This window comes from Acomys russatus, chromosome 4 (genome assembly GCF_903995435.1).
Source record: "Acomys russatus chromosome 4, mAcoRus1.1, whole genome shotgun sequence".
Classification (NCBI taxonomy): Eukaryota; Metazoa; Chordata; class Mammalia; order Rodentia; family Muridae; genus Acomys; species Acomys russatus.
The window spans coordinates 4,846,190-4,865,268 of NC_067140.1; the positions used below are offsets into that span (position 1 = coordinate 4,846,190).

Consider the following 19,079-nt stretch of genomic DNA (forward strand, 5'->3'; position numbering starts at 1 on the left):
GAAATGTCCTAAGCTGACTCGCCCCCGTCTGCTTATAGTCTACTGCTTGCAGCGTGCGCGCAGGTGCAGGAGGATGGGAACCCGGAGGGCAGAGGAAGGTTGCCGGCAAGAGGTCGTTACTCTAGGCTCCTCATGCAATCCCTAGCCATTCCTCTTTGCAGTCTGAATCCAGCGCAGATTCCATACGCTCCTAGGATCACAGACCGACATCTGATCGCAAACTGCTCTTTGACTTCAGATCTTTTTTTGACCGCTTGCTTATTGGACCCCAAACCTCTTTGTGGGCACCGAGACTGTCCTCTGAGCTCAGACTACTCCTCTGACCCATTTTAGACTACTTCTTCGGACCCTCTCAGACTTCTCTGCGGCTTACAACTCTGACTTCAAGCCATCCCTGGATTCCTTTTAAATCATTCCTGACGACTTTTTCATCTGCAGACCTCTCTTGAACCTCTCTTTCCATTTCACGTCCCTTTCTGCGTCCCAAATTTGCACACACTTCTCTTTTAAACCCCAACTCCTTCTGGAATTGTCCTGATGTATCAGCATGGGAGATTGGCCCTGACTGGAGCCCACCCCAGCTTTAGGATCTTTAGAAGCAAATCCTCAGATTCCACTCCAAGAGACGTGACTTAGTGGGCCAGGAAGCGGTCTTTGGAACCTTAATGTTCTTTGGCTTTTTTTGTGGGGGGGATGTTTCGAGTCAGGGTTTCTCTGTGTAGCCTTGGCAGTCTTAGACTCGCTTTGTAGAACCAGGCTGGCCTCAAAGTCACAGCAATCCGCCTGCCTCTGCCTCCCGAGTGCTGGGATTAAAGGCATGCGCCACCATGCCCGGCTTCTTTGGCATTTTTAAGAGTTCTTGATGTGGTCCTGGAGCTAAAGTAAGAGAAGTAACGGCGGTATGGTAGAGCAGCAGGGGTAGGATGAGCAGGATAGACGGGTAAGGACAGGGGCTTAGAAAGTAAGTCTTTGGTAGAGCGCTTGCCTGTGAGGGTTTGCCACCCAGCATGAAAAGGAGGAGGAGGAAGGAGGAGGAGGAGGAAGAAGAAGAGGAAGAGGAAGAAGAAGGAAAGAAGAGAGAGAAAATGGAAAGGTAAGAAGGAGAACAGGTTTCTTCATTCTAGGTCCTGCCAAGCCCATCTCTGGAACTGCTCCCCTAGATCCAAGGATGAAAGTTATGAGTCCAAACTTCTACTATTCAGTACACAGGAAGAGAAATTGGGCTGGTGAAGCCTTGTGTAGGTAACATTCTTTCCTTTCCCAATCCTTGGCTCCAGGCTTCAGTGTGACTTGAACTGTTTTAGCATTTACTATGGACACAAGAAGCTGCGGTGCTACTTGTAGACAGCAGGGAGCAGCAGTAGACAGCGAACAGTTGCAGGAGAAAGGCTTAGGAAGGAGGGCGGGTGAGAGCTGTGCCCTGGAGGCGAGATTAAGGGAAGACAGTCTTCTTACCAAGAGGCAAAGTTATATGTGCCTTAGTCTCCATAGAAAGGGTCTTATCTCATTCGTGAGGTCTATAGGGATCACTGCTTCCATGATTCCCAGACCCCATCAATGAGTTTTATCACCACCAAATGAGATCCGTGTTACATGGGTGCTGTTCACTCCTTCAGTGTATGTAGATGCTCCTTAGCGAGGAGTGAGCCTTCTCATCAGGGTTCAGATACCCTTAGGAAACTCTTCATCCTGTTAATGCCATCCATGTCCTACAAGCAGGCTTCTTCCATGGGGACTGGGACCTCCAGGAAAAAAAAAAATATCTCTGCCTCCTTAATACAATTCATGCAATTTCAGTGAAGTGTGGATCTGTTCAGAGGAGTTGATGTCTCCTTGACAAAATATCTGTTCCCTCGCTGAGATCCGTGACTGTTCTATAAGGTCTGTTTGTGCTTAGCGGGCCCTCAGGACCCTCCCCTCGGGATAGGGTGGGCTCTGGATCATATAACTGAGCAGGGGGAGATTTTATTTTCAGTTTGGTGTGTGCTAAGCTTATAGACAGTCGGACAAAGATCGGGGTGGCACGTGGGTAGGTGGGCGTCAAATGGCGGGAGCTTCCTGCTTCAGACCTCAGACTCACCCTTGTAGATATTATAGATCCTTGTCTTGACAGCCTGAATTGTTAAATGAAGTGATCCTTTCTCGGTGATAACTGCAGGTAGGAGGTGGAGGGTTCCTAGGCTTCCTTCTGGGTTAAGATGGAAGTCAGTAAACTTGATTTGTAGCAGATGGGTGAATTAGGTGAATTAAAGAATGCAATGATTCCTCTTGATATATTTTTATCATTTTGCATAGCCCTTGGTATTTTACAAGATCTGGTTTCTATTTGTGTCAGTAAAAACAGACAACACAAGAACTCAGACTTGACCTCAACTTGATGATTATTTGCTTCCTGACTTCGTGAACTTTCTCTTCCTTTCCTGCTTTTTGGCAAAGTTCTCAAGGATCTTTCTGGTTTTCACTTACAGCCTTGCACTGTAGATCAGGATGGAAAGTATGGAGGCAAAGATCAGAGTGACCCGAGTTGGCTGGAAGGGTCATAGCCAGCCCTCAAGGTCGCGGAGGACTTTTTCCGTGGGAAGGGAATAGCGGTGTTGCTCGGCAGGAGACTTGGGGGAGGAGTGTCACCTAGAAGGAACACCTAGCTATCCAGTTCGGTGGGGTGACGGCAATGTGCAATCAGACCACGGTGAGAGCACAACGGATGACACAATGCCTCCCAGTAGCCAGCCTTTCACGTCTCTAGCTGCGCTGCGCCGTAACCCAACCCCCATCTGTCACTCCAAGACCCTAACTTGGTCACTCCACAGCCCTGCCTCCTCTCCTGTCACAACCAGCCGAGCTACACCCCATCACTCCACGGGCCCGCCTCCTCGCCTGTCACCTCTGGCCCCGCCCCCTGCTCTGTCATTCCAGGGCTCCACCCCTCTCCCGCCACACCCCTTCCGGCAAGTCAGCTCCGCCCCCGCCCCAACTTTCGGCAGCGGTTCTTGCTGACCCCGCCCCCTCCACGCACGGCCCTACCCACTATTGGATGCCGAGAGCACGGCCTCTAGCCTCAGGCTCCGCCCTCGCCCGAGGCCCCGCCTCTAGGGCCGACCTGTTTTCCCCGCCCCGACACCCGCCGCGACCGCAACGGCGGCCAAGGTGCTCAGAACTTGACGCGATGGGGCTTCCCGAGGAGCGGCGCAAGAGCGGCGGCGGGAGCCGGGCTCGCGAGGAGACGGGCGCCGAGGGCCGGGCGCGGCGTTGGTCCCCGCCGCCGGAGGTCAGGCGCTCGGCACACGTCTCCTCTCTGCAGCGCTACCGCGAGCTGCACCGGCGTTCTGTGGAGGAGCCGCGGGGTGAGGCTGGGCCCGGGCGACTCTTGGGGGCGCCAGCGAGCAGAGGAGCGAGCGGGACTCCGAGGGGGATTTACCGAGCGCCCAGAGAAGGGAGGAGGAGATGGAGGGTCGCCGAGGGAGATGGAAGAGGGATTCGAAAGAGATGGGGTTCGGTGAGAAGAAGGAGGGGTCTGTGAGGCGGAGGTTCCTAGAAGTCGGACTCTCTGGCGACTTGGCAGTTTTGTGAGACGTAGGTTTTCGCGAGGAGGAGCGGGGTTCAGTGAGGAGAAAGTTCCACGAGGATCTTCCCTGAGGTGAAAAGAAGGGCTCCAAGGCGTAAGGGTGAGCCCTGAGGGAAGGAGGGCCCTGAAGAGAGGGAGAATCTTCTTTGCTTCCAATTCAACAATTGCCCCTCTCAGACCTTTAACGAAGTGCGCTCATCTCATTTCTGTACAGTTGAACAAGTTGTTAGTATGTCGCGTGTTTTTGTTTGTTTGTTTGTTTTTGTTTAAAATACATTTGGCCGGGCGTGGTGGTCCACGCCTTTAATTCCAGCACTCCAGAGGCAGAGGCAGGTGGATCGCTGTGAGTTTGAGACTAGCCTGGTCTACAAAGTGAGTCCAGGACAGCCAAGGCTACACAGAGAAACCGTATCTGGAAAAACCAAAACAACAACAAAATACATTTGGACCTAAGTTCCAGTAACTCAGATTCTGAGAGATAAGTCTTTGCCTTTAAAAGCGTGTCAGGACAGTTTAGGGAGCAAAGCCACGTCCTGGCCAGGCCTTTAATCCCAAGCACTGGAGAAGCAGAGGCAGGTGTTTGTAAGTTCAAGGCCAGCCTGGTCTGCATAGGTAGTTTCAGAACAGCCAGGGCTACATAGTGAGACCCTGCCCCAAACAGAAAACAGCCAATAATAAATCCCACTGCCACATCCTGGTTGAGAGGCAGCATATTTGGTAGTAGGGTAAACGCAAGCCACACATCACATTCAGAAAAATGCATAAACAGCATTGCTTGCCGTCTTGGGCAGATTAAAAAAAAAAACTATTTAATTTGTTCATCTCCAAGATAGGAATAATAATACTAGATTCAAAGATTATGAAGACAAAGTGGGTAATAAAGGGTCCATTATCAAATTTTTGATGCCCAGCAGCCATTAAATAAGTAATGATTTGTTTAACAACAACAATATGGATGAGTCAGATACTAAGCAACACAAAGCAGTATTGAATCAAGTGTGAAGTTGTTCATTGCTTCAAATATTCTGTATTTTCTTCCATCATGAATTCCATCTGTTTCTCTGGGATAAGCTAGTAAGTACTACTACAGTCATTCCTGTTCTAAGTATCTAACCTCATACCCTGTATTTCACTTATATTCTGCTCCCAAATTTCACAGGACTATAGACCATTTGTATTTCACACACCTTGATGAAGACTGTGAGTGAAGAATACCACCAGATCTGCCTTTGTCCCTAATTTTCTTTCTTTCTCTTTACTCTAATTTTTTCTTAAATCTCCTGGTAGTGTCAGTGGCATTATCCTAAACTATAAATATCTTCCGTCATCATCTTCTCTGATATTTTTATACCTTATAAATTATTATTTACTAAGCAGCATTTTAGTTTGATTTGATGTGGATACGACCCACCCTTTTCAGCTCAAACTGAAGCTTAGAGAGACTAACTTATACAGGGTCATAAAGCAAGTCTGATGAAGTTAGGATTTAGACCAACATGATCTTGACTAGAGAACCAACCTACACTCTGAATATTATGCTATTCTTTGACTCTACAGTTTGTGTTTCACCAAGTTCTGTCAATACTATTTCAAAATAGCTCTCAGATTGACCTTTCCTTCCATTCTCAGAGCCACTTTCAGAAAGCAGGAAGCTATCTCCTAATTTGTCCCCTCCTCCCTAATCTTAACACCTTCAGTTGCTCCAGCCGACTTATCTCAACACCATTAGGCTGATACTGTGGGAACGCTGTTTCATATGTCATTGTAAAAAACTTCGTGTGTGTGTGCATGTATGTGAGACAGGGTCTTGATATATAGTCCTGGCTGACTTTTTTTTAATGGCCATTTAGTATTTTATTATATTACAAGTTTTTGTTGGGATTTTGAGTTTGTTTTAAGGTGTGTGTGTGTGTGTGTGTGTGTGTGTGTGTGTGTGTGTGTGTATACTAGAGGACAACCTTGGCTATCATGGCCAGCAAGCCCCAGAGATCTATCTGTCTCTGCCCCTAAGGCAATAGCATGACAAATGAGTGGCAGATCGTTATGCTTATGGCAAGCACTTTACAAATTGAACTATTTCTCCAGCTGTGGTTTTATTATTAATGATTTTGTTTTTAGTTCAGGTTTCATGTAGCCCAGGCTGGCCTCAAATTTCCTGTTAGCTGAGGCTGGCCTTGAACTCCTGATTGTGGAGCTTTCTACCTTTCAAGTGCTAGGATTACAGGCCTATATCACTGTACCCTTCTCTAGTTTCACGATTGTAATGTTGCTATAGAAACCTTTTTAGTAATGCGTTCTTTCCATTTTGGGAGTTATTTTCTTGGAATATATATATTTCCAAATTTGAATTAGCAAAGATTTTAAAAAGTTTGATAGCTCTTGCCAGACATTTTTTACAGTACTGTTAATGTATAAAAGTATCTGATTTTCTAGATAGAGCGCATGCATCCAAAGCCTATAATTAAGTTAAAAAAAAAAATCTTTGCTTAGTTTTATAGGTATACAGTAGCACCTTGGTTTGATTTAATTTTTGTTTCCTTAATAGAGTGAAGAAAGGTGACACAGCATGTGATTTAGCTTTCAGTTATATTGTCTTGTCCCCAATATGCCAACTTATGAATTAGTTCCTACTGATATTTTCTTTGTGTCGGCCTCAAATAGTTTTCTAAACATAAACCCTCGGTTTCCTCTCATGCCATAGTAATCACTTTCATTGGGTTCCAAAGTAAAATATCTATCTGTCTTTTGAAAAATTAGGAAAAGTGTCTCCTCAAGGAAATTCAAATGTTGACTTAGTAACCTGTGAAATCTTAGGCAAGTTATTCAGTGTCTCCAAACCTTCATTTTCAAATCTATAAGAAACAAAATAACGCATACCTCCTAGGGATGCAGTAAGGACTGAGTTAAACAAGCCATATAAATAGCCTTGAGTAACATCTGGTATCAGGAGCACTTGTGCAAGTAGTTATCGAAGGAAATGCTCAATAAATATTGTTAAGAGAGAGAACAAATTAAGAGAAGAAAGGCATGCTTGTGGAAGACAATATAGGTAAAGAATTTCTTTTCTTTTTTCTTTTGCTTTCTTTCTTTCTTTTTTTTTTTTTTTTTTTGATTGTCTGCTGGGTGCTGGTCATTGTGCTAGATACTGCATGAATATGATTTAAATAGGTGGTAAAAACTGGATTGATATGTGTGTGTGTGTGTGTGTGTGTGTGTGTGGTGTGTGTGTGTGGTGTGTGTGTGTGTATTGGAGACAAGGTATCATATAGCAACGCTGGCTCTGAACTCCCTATGTAAAGGACTTACCTTGAATGCCTGAAAATTGTGCCTCTACCTCCCAGGTACCTGGATCATAATAAGCATGTGCCACTACACTTGGCTCGGGATAGACCCTCTGCATATAGAAGGAGCAATGTGAATCAAAATTTGGGAATAGACTGTAGGCAGGAGAGGATTAGACAGATGGGTCCTAGGGCAGGGCGATTGTAACTTGGTCCTGTGCATATATTAGTACTCCATCTGATGGTAAGATGTGTTTGAGATACTTTGTGACAGTGGACATCTCTTTTTCTTGCAGAGTTTTGGGGAAGCATTGCCAAGGAATTTTATTGGAAGACTCCATGCTCTGGCCCATTCCTCCAGTACAACTTTGATGTGACTAAAGGGAGAATATTCACTGAGTGGATGAAAGGAGCAACCACAAATATCTGCTACAATGTGCTGGATAGAAATGTCCATGAGAAAAAACTTGGTGATAAAGTTGCTTTTTACTGGTAAAAATATTTATAGTCTATGGCAGATAAAAATCTTGTATTTATATAGTGTTTCATAATTCACAGTGTGTTTTATTTTTAAATTTTAAAATATTATTAAAAATTAATTAATTGATTATTTAATCAATTAGTTGTGTGTGGATGGCATGAGAGTGTAAAGGTCAGAGGACCACTTTCAGGAGTTGGTGGTTCTCCTAGTCACACTGGATTGTGGGGACTGAACTCAGATCATCAGGCTTGGGGACAAATGCCTTTTACTTGGTAATAGATCTTGCTCCCCCTACCGCCAATTCTAGATATTTTAAGAGAGTCTTATTATGAAATCCTGGCTGGTCTGGTATCTGCTATGTAATGAAAACAGGTTTAAACTCGCAGCAACCCTCCTGCTTCAGCCTCCTAACGGTTGGAATTACAGTTGTATGCCATCCACACTGGGCTGTCACAGAGTACCTCAAATTCCATACACTGACATGATGTTTACAGCAACCAGAAAGAGTAAGCAAAGTATCATTCATTCGATATTTCAGTAAGGAAAAATACATCAAGGAAGTTAAATTATTTTCTTCAAATCATAACTACTGCATAACAGTGTCAACATATAACCAAGTGGCCCTTCTCTTGTTTTTGGTTTACGGTTGGCGAGGAGGAGAGCGAGTATATAGGAGAGAAGAGGGCTAGTTCGCTTTTTTTCATTCTTGCTTTAGGACAAAGTTTGAGTTAGGTTTTCACCAACAATATCACTGTTACCCTTACCTTTTGTTGAGTAAATGTTAGATACTATGTTTAGCAGCTTAAGAAACACTTTATTTAATACTCACAGTAGCTGCAGAAGCCATTATGCCTGGCAAGATTTCTTTTTTAAAATATGTTTTATTAATTCTTTGTGCAATTCTTACAATGTATTTGGTCATATTTAATTCCAGCTCCTCCCCCTAGTTCCTCCCAGATCTACCCCCACATGCCTACCCCCTCAGACTTGTCTGTGTGGGATCCCCAGTGTATGCTAACGCTGTCTCTAAGAAACAGTGTTCAGTGGAACACCAGTTTGGAAAGCATTGCATTAGTAATCTACAAATTTTCTTCCGGTGCAAAATTTTATAGCTCGATGGTAAGATATCCTTACTTGGCTTTTACAAGATCACTTGTTCAACAATAATCTTTAAGGACACTGGGTACTGGACTAGAGAGATGGCTCAGTAGTTAAGAGACCATAATGCTCTTGCAGAGGATCCAAGGTCAGTTCCCAGAACCCACACTGGGCAGCTTAAACCACCTATAACTCCAGCTCCAGAGAATCCGATGCCCTCTTGTAGATGCCACAGGCACCTGCACACACACAAACACCCATACACAAATTATAAAAGATATTGGATACTCAGCCTTGTATTAGGTGTTACGAGTACAGGAGTAGAGAAATGGGAGCAAGTACCAGATGGATAATTAATTTTCAATTCTTGATGTTTACAGTAAACTATGAATGGATTACATTTGTTATAATAAAATAAAGTGCAAATGTACTAGATATATAGTTGCTTACCTTTGTTGAACCTACTTTAAGCATTTTTTTAATTAACTTCAAACCACAGTTTTTATAAGAGCAGTATAGTAAGTGTATTAGGGTGGCATTTCCTCCTTTTTTCTTTTTCTTTTCCCTTTCTTTCTTTCTTGCTTTCTTTCTACAAGACAGGGTGTCTTTGTATAGCCTTGGCTATCCTGGACTCACTTTGTAGACTAGGCTGACCTCACATTGACAGAAATCCACCTGCCTTTGCCTCCCCAAGTGCTGGGATTACAGGTGTGCACCACCATGCTTGGCTTTTCTTTTCTTTTCTTTTTTTCTTGTGAATATACTTACAATCCTCTTCCTTCTTTTCCTCCTCTTTCTCGACTGCTGATGCTCTACCACTGAGCTGTACTCTCAGCCTCCTTTTATTGTCTTTGAAGAAGAGATTGGTTTCCTGTTATTATAGTTAAGAATCTACATCTCAAACACAACTCTAACTTCTCTCTTTCACTAAATTAACTTCAAACCAGTCTTTATAAGAGCATTGTAGTAAGCTTATTAAGGTGGCATTTCTTTCTTTTTTCTTTCTTCCTTCCTTTCTTTTTCTCTTCTTTTTCTTTTTCTTTCTCTTTCTTTTTTCTGTGTCTCACAGTAGCCTCAGTAACTATGTAGCCGAGGATGACCATGAGATTCTGAACCTTTTGCCTCTACTTCCCTCTACTGTGTGCTGGGATTATAGACCTGAACCATTCTGGCCAGTTTATGCTGGGAACTTGTGCATGGTAGACAAGCATTCTCCTAATGGAACTGCATTTTGCGTTTTCTTTCATGTACAAGCTCCCCCCCCCTCCCCCGGAGTCAGCAATTACCTACCATCTTTTTCTTGTAATATATATATATATGTAAGACTTTCTTCCTCCCTAACCCATAGTCTTCTCTTTTAGGGCCCACCTTTTTTCTTTTTGTTTTGTTTTATTTTGAGAAAGTGTTTCTCAGTGTATCCCTGGTATCCCTGGCTGTCCTGGAACTCCTATGTAGATCAGGCTGGCCTTGAACTCATAGAGATCCACTTGTCTTTTCCTCTCAAGGGCTGGGATTAAAGGTGTGCACCACCACCACCCGGCTTCTGCTTTATTTTATTTTATTTTTTGGTTTTTTGAGACAGGGTTTCTCTATGTAGCCTTGGCTGTTCTAGACTTGCTTTATAGACCAGGCTGGCCTTGAACTCACAGTGACCCACTCACAGTGACCCATCTGCCTCTGCCTCCCAAGTGTTGGGATTAAAGGTGTGCACCACCACACCCAGCTATTTTATTTTTTCAATTGATGCTTTAAAAAAAAATAAAATTTTCTGGGCAGTGGTGGCTCATGCCTTTAATCCCAGCACTTGGGAGGCAGAGGCAGGTGGGTCACTGTGAGTTCAAGCCCAGCCTGGTCTAAAAAATGAGTCTAGGACAGCCAGGGCTCTGCTACACAGAGGAAACCCTGTCTAGAAAAAAATTTTTTTTTTAAATAAAAATAAATTAAATAAAAATTTTAGTAATTTTTTTTTTCTGGCAGTGCTAGGCTTTTGATCCCAGGGCCGTATGCTGTCAAGGTGAGCAATCTTCCAGTAAGCTTTATCTTCAGCTCTTTGTTTTCCTGTTTTGTTTTTATGAGTCTTCACTATATAGCCCCGGCTACTGTGGAACTCATCATGTAACCCAGTTTGGTCTCAAACTCATGGCAATTACACCTACAGTTTTGCATATGCTAAGCAACTGCTCTACCTGCCTCCGCTGCTCAGATACTGAGATTACAGGCCTGAGTCATCATATCTGGCAAGTTTTCTTATCACCTTCTTCTTGGCTTAGTGTCATTTAGATGAATGTAGTACTACTATTAGCATACCGCAGTTTTAGTTCATTTCTTATATTGGAACATATATGCACTGAAGTAATCCACAAGTAAAATAGCGCTTTTAAGAGCGAATTCTAGGGCTGGAGAGATGGCTCAGAGGTTAAGAGCACTGCCTGTTCTTCCAGAGGTCCTGAGTTCAATTCCCAGCAACCACATGATGGCTCACAACCATCTACAATGAAATCTGCTGCCCTTACATGCAGATAGAACACTGTATACTAAATAAAGAAATCTTAAAAAAAAAAAAAAAAAAAAAAAGAGCGAATTCTAGACAGCTAAAACAGAACCACCACAAGGAAGAATTTGGCCTTTTACTTTGACTTCATACATAATAAATGTTTATGGAATTATATTATTTTTAGAACTCTATATGCCTGTTAGAGTCCACATAGGTCAACTTTCTTTATAGATTAGCAGATCTAAGATTAGCTAGAACGGATAAGTGAATTGCCTAAGGGTTGTATACCTGTTTGAAGATAAAATAGAAATTAATCTCCAGATAGTTTTACTAGTCAACTGTACTTTTCTTTAATATGATACTCCCTTGTTCAAATAGTCCAACCCTAGACTGTGACAGTTAAAAAGAGAAATTAGCCATATTAGTTAAATGAGCTTATTTTCAAATTAAAATTTAAAAATCAGATAAGAGGGCTGGAGAGATGGCTCAGAGGTTAAGAGCACCCTCTGTTCTTCCAAAGTTCCTGAGTTCAATTCCCAGCAACTACATGGTGGCTCACAACCATCTAAATGAGATCTGGTGCCCTCTTCTGGCATGTAGACAGAACACTGTCTGGCCTCACAGCCATCCGCCTGCCTCTGCCTCCCAAGTGCTGGGATTAAAGGCATGTGCCACCAGCGCCTGGCTATTCTTTAACTTTTAAAAATTGAAAAAAAAATAATTTGGATGAGAAACAAAATAAAACTTCAAGTGTCTTTAGAATAAGAGGTTTATGCAAGGAACTATTTATTTATTTAATAAGATCTTGTTGAGAATTTACTATATACCAGGCACTGTTCTGAGTAAAACAGATAAAAGAAAAGTCTTTATGCAGTGTAAAGAGGGGCTGGGCGTGGTGGTGCATGCCTGTGATCCCAGCACTCAGGAAGCAGAGGCAGGCGGATCTCTGTGAGTTTGAGGCCAGCGTGGTCTACAAAGCGAGTCCAGGACAGCCAGGGCTACACAGAGAAACCCTGTCTCAAAAAAAAAAAAAAAAAAAAAACAAAGCAAACAAACAGAATATGACAAATAGGGGTTGAGAATATAGCTCAGTTAATAAAGTGCTTTCCTTACAAGGACTTGAGTCTAATCCTCAGAATACACACACGTATATAACAGACACATAAGCAAATATAGCAGATAGTGATATATGCTATATAAAGATGCTGATCACTGGGAAGGGAATGGCATACAGAGGGGCATTGGTAGGGAAGGTCCTTTGATAGGTGTCATCATTTGGGCAGATGTGAAAGCACTGATGCACTGGGCCATGTGATAGATAGCTGGGGTAGAGGAGAAAAATGTTCCAGATAGATGGAAGAGCAAGTGCATCCCGAAGCTTGCTGTGCTTGGAGACTGTTGAGTTGGTCTAGCTCAAGCCATGTAAAGAGAGGGGCAGGCTGCTGGATCACTTAGAGTCATGAAAGCCGATGCAGAGTGTGGCTTTTTATGCATGGTGAAGTGGGAATGCACTAGACAATCATGACAATGACTTGGATTATACTTAGGATCTGTCTTTTAAATTGGGAAGAGTAGAAGTGGTGAGACCAATTACAAGATATTGTAGAAATCTGGATGAGTCATGATGATTTAGGTAATAGTGGCAGTTGTAAAGGTGGTTAAAAGTGCTCAAAATCTGGATCTATTATGAGTTAAGAGGCCGTGGAATTTGAGTCAGGCACGGTGGCACACACCTTTAATCCTAGCACTCGGGAGCAGAGGCAGGCAGATTGCTGTGAGTTTGAGGCCAGCCTGGTCTACAAAGCAAGTCCAGGACAGGCAAGGCTACACAGAGAAACCCTGTCTCAGGGGGCGGGGGGAAAGAGTCCATGGAATTTGTTTGCTATCTTGGAAGATTTTTGTTTTGTTTTGTTTTTTCCAGAGTCTCTCTGTGTAGTCTTGACTGACCTAGACTCACTTTGTAGACCAGGCTGGCCTGGAACTCACAGCGATCTGCCTGCCTCTGCCTCCTGAGTGCTGGGATTAAAGGCATGATGGGCCACCATGCCCGGCTAAGAACTGAATTTCTTATTCAGGGTAGAGATTCCTGAACTGGGTGCTGTTGGTGTGGGCTTTGGTGTCTGGCGACTTTTCCTAGAGTAAACTAGAGATGGAGTTACATACAGTACAGATGACAAAAATATCAGTCATCAACTACTCTTCCCCACTTTCTTCTCATAAGCCAAGGCTGGCTTGTCATGTAGCCATAAATCAAATCACTTACTGTCTCTATGTCCTTTCAACCCACCAGCTCTCACTCTTCCAGTTAGCTATAAAATAGTTCACTTGTTATCTTTCCCCGAATAACTAATATTTTGTGACCGATTATTATATGCATTCATGTAAGTCATCACTAATACTCCTACCTGCTACACTAAGACAAAGATAGTGACAGAGAAGTTACAGGCAAGGCTGTGTTTTGGAGGACAAATTTAAGCCTTGTTCAAATAAGTATGTGCCTTTGAAAGATGTTATATTAAACAAGAGAATTCTTGATTCTTTCCTCTTTCTCCCTCTGCTTCTATTCCACTCATACTTACCCATAATAGTTTCCCTCCTCTAGTCAACTACAATGTTATCTTTTCACTCCATTCCCATTAACAGCCTGTTCTTGCCTAATGTGTGGGAAGGTTTTGGAAATCAAGCTCAAGTTGTCAGGCTTGGTGGCAAGTGTTCTTATGCAAACAGCCATCTCACTGGCACAAGATGGCCCTTTAAAAAAGAGCTAATGTTTAACTAGTCATCCTAATTGTATTTGGACTTCTTTTCCTTCTACTTGAATTATGAACCTACTGATTACAACTTCAAAATTCCATATCTAGGGTCTTTGAGCTCCGATTTCCTTGAGCATTTTACTTTAGGATCACTTTTAGAATTATGGAGTCTCCCTGCTTTGCACATTCTAACACCTTCTCTAAACATAATGAGTTCGAATCAAATTCATTCCTAAAGTTATCACACTCAAGAAACAGAGTTCTGTAGGATATGCAATATGGGAGGTAAAAAGAAATTATTATATCTTTCATAGTTTTTGTTAACTGGCCTGTATTTCCTTCTGACAAACCTAGAAATAATCCTGTAAATAAATGAAAACCAAAGAGTTACTCTGTAAGGTATTTTTAGTACTGTGTAGCTACTGGAGGAGGCGCATTGGCACAGACACTAGCTTTTCTTACCTGGTTAGGTCTTAGTTTTCCCATCTGTACAATGGGAACAATAAGATCGACAAGGACTTTCTCCTGTATAATTGAAATATGACTCAAAACAAGGAAATCAGTATTCAAATGTCACTTACCATCTAATCCTTGGATTTTATTGCTGCTTTGTTGAAAATTTTCCAGGATTGTCCTTTATAGCAATAGAATTATATATAATGTGTGGCTGCTATGCCTTTTTAGTCTCCTTCAGACTAGACTAGTCCTTCAGTCTTGTCTCTCATGGTCTTAAAAGGCTATTTTTTCAGTCTTAACAGACCACAAAATATAACCTAAATACTAAACTAAATTTGCTATTTCATTTTATACCAGTGGTTGGGATATATTTATGGAAATGTATTCAAACAGTCACCCAGGTCTCTTATTAGTAACTTTAATTTCAGCTGTTCTTAAAGATGACTAAATAATTGAAGTCACTAACATAACATCTTAAATGAGACATCTAGATACATTGACCATCTATCCATAAATACCAGCCTCTAGCAGCAGTTCTTAAACTTTTTGATATTTATAGATAAGTTGCAGACACTACAATAAGTATTTAGATGATAAACAAGAGAAATTTGTTTTTGGGGGCTCACAAGATTGTCAGCTGCAATGTTGTTTAGAAATGAATTGTTAGCCGGGCGTGGTGGCGCACGCCTTTAATCCCAGCACTCGGGAGGCAGAGGCAGGCGGATCACTGTGAGTTCGAGGCCAGCCTGGTCTACAAAGTGAGTCCAGGATGGCCAAGGCTACACAGAGAAACCCTGTCTCGAAAAACCAAAAAAAAAAAAAAAAAAAAAAAAAAAAGAAATGAATTGTTAGGACCAATGTGAAGTAAGGAAACAAAAAAATGTAAAGCAGGAGATTGTTTCAAGGGAGAGTGTCAGGGTGTGGAGGGCTTGTCTCCAGGGGCACATAGATACACCACAGCTCTTGACTATTCTGCACTTGTTTGTTTAGTGTGTGTGTGTGTGTGTGTGTGTGTGTGTGTGTGTGTGTGTGTGTAAGCTAAAGGACAGTTTGTGTAAGGCAGTTCTTTTTTTCACCATGTGGATTCCAAGAATTGAACTCAGGTTGGCAGGCTTGGCAGCAAGCACCCTTCCTTACCCATTGGGCTATCTCACCATCCATCAAGGACTATTAAAGCTGAAATATGAGATCTTCCTTGTTTGCTTGAGGTTGTGGGTCTTTCAGGAAGTTGTCAAGTGATTGAAAAGATCATGGTAACTGTGGTCTTGGCCGCAGTTTGAAGTTGAGAGCAGATGGGAGTTCCCTTAATTTCCCACAGGTTTTCAGGGGGGTGATTCTCCAGGTTCATTTGGCTATCCTTTGGTTGGTGCAGTGGAGCAAATAGTCTGGAATTCAAAACCTAGGCCCTACTTCCGGGTTTACATTTAACCTCTGTGTGACCTTGACCAACTCTCTGGACTTCTTGTAATTTTAAAATGAGAGTAGTAATGCTTCTTGCTAGGGTAGTTGTGAGGATCAGGTTAAGGGTGACCTTTAAAACGGTTATATACTGTGGTCATGTGAGGAATCAGCTGCACCTGTATTGATTTCCTCGGCATGTGAGGCAGGTACGGCATCACTTTTCTTGGATCTCTCTGTCAGCTAAGTTTTCCCTCTACCCCATGTAAGCAAGTATTCAGTTGCCATATAAGTTTCATTCTCTGATTCTTCTAATGAATCACTGATCCCTGTAGAAATGCAAGAACATGTGTTGACCTGACTCCAAATTCTGCTTGTTTCCATCCACCTCTTTCTGTACCTACATATTTTCTTTGAAACTGACTTATAGAATTGCTCCTCTACCCCCGGGCAGGAGAAAAGAACCAACCAGTCTAAGATACACAGAGGTTATCCTCGCTAACATCATCCTTGCCCCTCTGCCACCTTTCTTTTCCTATCTTATATTTTACAAAGAAAAAATAGATGCTGGGTTTGTGCAAATTCATCTATTGAATGAGGAATGAACAGTAAATATTCAGAACTAGGGGGTCCTGCATTTTTGCATATAAGAGTAAGCACTTGAAAATTCTGTTAGAAATCCAGGACTCCATCTCAGCCTATTTTTATTTTCTGTGTATGGGTGTTTTGCCTGCATTATGTATATGCACCACGTGTGCACAGTAACTGTGGAGGCCAGAAGAGGGTTCAGATATCCTGAACTAGAGTTACAGATGTTTGTGAGCTGCCATACAGGTGCTGGGAATAAAACCTGGGTCCTCAGGAAAAGCAGAAGTGCTCTTAATTTCTAAGCCAACTCTCTAGCCCTGTTTAACCAGAATCTCCAGAAAATGTAACCTCTATTTTTATAAGCTTCTCAATTAGTTGTTATGTGGGAATAAAGTACCCCTGAAAAACAATTCTTTAACTACCGGGGTTATAGATCAGCTGAGAGCACATACCTAGGATATGTGAGGCATAGGGTTCAATTACCTCCATAGTCATGTTTAGGATAGGAGAGAAGCTCTGCTGTTTTAAAAAACCTAGCAGAAGGGTAATTGTGAAAGAGGGTGGGGAAGAAGAATTTTCTCTAGATTTCCTGATAGATCTGTGTAGGAAAGATTACATACAGAAATTGAGGAACTGGGATTTTAGTCTCTTTTTTTTTTTTTTTTTTTTTTTGGTTTTTCGAGACAGGGTTTCTCTGTGTAGCCTTGGCCATCCTGGACTCACTTTGTAGACCAGGCTGGCCTCGAACTCACAGCGATCCGCCTGCCTCTGCCTCCCGAGTGCTGGGATTAAAGGCGTGCGCCACCACGCCCGGCCACTGATTTTAGTCTCTTAAAGTTTCTTGGCTAGGCATTGGTGGTGTACCAGTTCTAGCTTCAAGAGACAGAAGCAGGCAAGTCTCTGTGAGTTTGAATTCCTTCAGCCTCACAGTTCTTAGGGCTTTAACACATTGGTTTTCTTCCTTAATCTGCCCCTCTCACCCTGTTTTGGAAACGTCTTCCTTAGGAAATGGCCATGTTATTTAGAAGGAAAGTATCTTGAACAGACTGTCATTTAGAATGTCGAGCTGTGGTGTCCAATGTGATGATCACTAATCATGTTATCTTACATTTAAAGTGAGATTAAATAAAACAAAAGTTTCTGGTTTTCACTCATATTTTAAGTGTTTACTAGTCATTCGTGGTTAATGGCTACGATGTTGGATAGCTCCACTTTAGAACAATGTAATGTCCTAAGGAACCCAAGGCCATCACTTCCTATTCCGGTGCCTTAGGGGTCTCATCTGTAAATAAGAATGGTAGATCTCAAATCTCCAGTCTTCTTTCACTTGCTGGGTGGTTTGTGAGTCAGTTTTGGAGAAATGCCTCCCTCTACCTTTCTTTCAGCCTTTCTGCCACAGTTAGAGCAGAAATACCCAAGGGGAACATTAGGCTGCTTATTTGTCAAGTCAATGTTGTTTCCATTTCCCACTCCCATGGTGGAAGGAGAAAATGACCTAAGGGCATGCTTACATTAGAGTTCCTTACATTTGTGCAACATTTTATGGGTCATAGAACTCTTTCATGTTGTTTCTTTATTTTATAGTTTCAAATATTATTATTTTTAGGGTTTTTTTTAGGGTGTTTTGTTTTGTTTTGTTTGTTTTGTCTTGGTTTTCAAGATGCAGCCCTTGCTATTCTGGAACTTGCTTTGTAGACCAGGCTGGTCTCAAAGTCACAGGGATCTGCCTGCCTATGTCTCCTAAATGCTGGGATTAAGGGCATGTGCTACCATGTCTGGCTTGAAGTATGCAACCCCATAATCCCAGAAGTTGTGGCCATCTTGGGTTACATAGTGAAAGACCAAGGCTTCAAGTTGTAACTCAGTTCTAGAGCATTTGCCCAAAATGTACAAGGCCCTGAGTTTGGTCACCATTATACTAAAAATAAAAAAGAAGTTGGAAGGCCTTAAAGCTAATTTTCACAAATATAAATTATATGACAAATTTGTAAAATTAAAAGTACAAGATCAGTGCGGTGACACACACCTATAATTTCAGCATTTATGGGAGGACTACCAGGAGTTTGAGGCACATGAGCTAGATAGCAAGACTCTGTGTCTCAAAAACCAAAACCAAAAATACCAAGGCGACATTCTCTGGAAAATGACCTAGTACAAATAGATGCTAGAGTTTTTCTAGCAAACTGAACAAATCTATTTTTTGTTTGTTTGTTTTTGTTTCAAGACAGGTTTCTCTGTATAGCCTTGACTGTCATGTTCTTACTTTTGTAGACTAGGCTGGCTTGAACTCAGAGATTCACCTGCCTCTGTCTTCCTGAGTGCTGGGATTCCAGGTGTGTGCCACCCTGCCAGGCTAACAATCCCATTCTTAAGCCTGTACTGTGTGTTTGGGGGTGTGTATCTTAGACTCTGCAGTGCTAGCATTATTTGAGCATACTTTGAGAAATACTGGTTTCATTTGGTTCTCATGACAGAATCTGCTTTTCAGTATCTCTGTAAATCTCAGTTGTACATGTTACCTCCAGAGCGAGAGAGCTCCTAACAGACACAGCACAGTCTACCTTTGGAGACCTCTGACAGTAGAAAGGCTTTCTTTCTCTCAAGCCCTCCAAAGAGACCTAGCTACTCCACTTACAGTTACATAACACTGGCCTGCTCTATTCCCATAAAAATCTTTCAGATTTACTAATTCATTCATAAAGAATATGTTAGGTACCTACTATAAACAAGGTTTTGTGCAAGACATCAGAGATTTAGTGGTGAACAAGACCAACTTGGTCTCTACCCTCAGGCTCTGAGCCTGGATCTCACCAGTTCAGTCAGTTCAGTAAGAGAGATGGCCAACAAGCCCCAGAGACCTTCATTCCTTTGTCTCACCAGCTCTGGTATTTCAGGCACATGCTGCTGCACCCAAAAATTTTATTGGGGGCTGAGAATCCAAACTCATACCTCCATGCTTATGCAA

The 19,079-nt window shown here is 42.3% G+C and overlaps 1 protein-coding gene across 2 annotated transcripts in view; it reads left to right on the top strand.

The window, feature by feature from the left end:
• The first annotated feature begins 3,118 nt into the window (after positions 1-3,118).
• Positions 3,119-19,079, top strand: part of Acss2 (acyl-CoA synthetase short chain family member 2) — a 38,113-nt gene continuing 22,152 nt past the window's right edge. The window contains exons 1-2 of one of the 2 annotated variants that reach the window (XM_051143594.1): positions 3,119-3,344; positions 7,143-7,338. In XM_051143594.1, coding sequence (XP_050999551.1) covers positions 3,167-3,344; positions 7,143-7,338 — 374 coding nt within the window. In that variant the 5' untranslated portion in view covers positions 3,119-3,166. The remainder of the gene's footprint in view (positions 3,345-7,142; positions 7,339-19,079) is intronic. The other variant, XM_051143595.1, reaches the window with a different exon arrangement.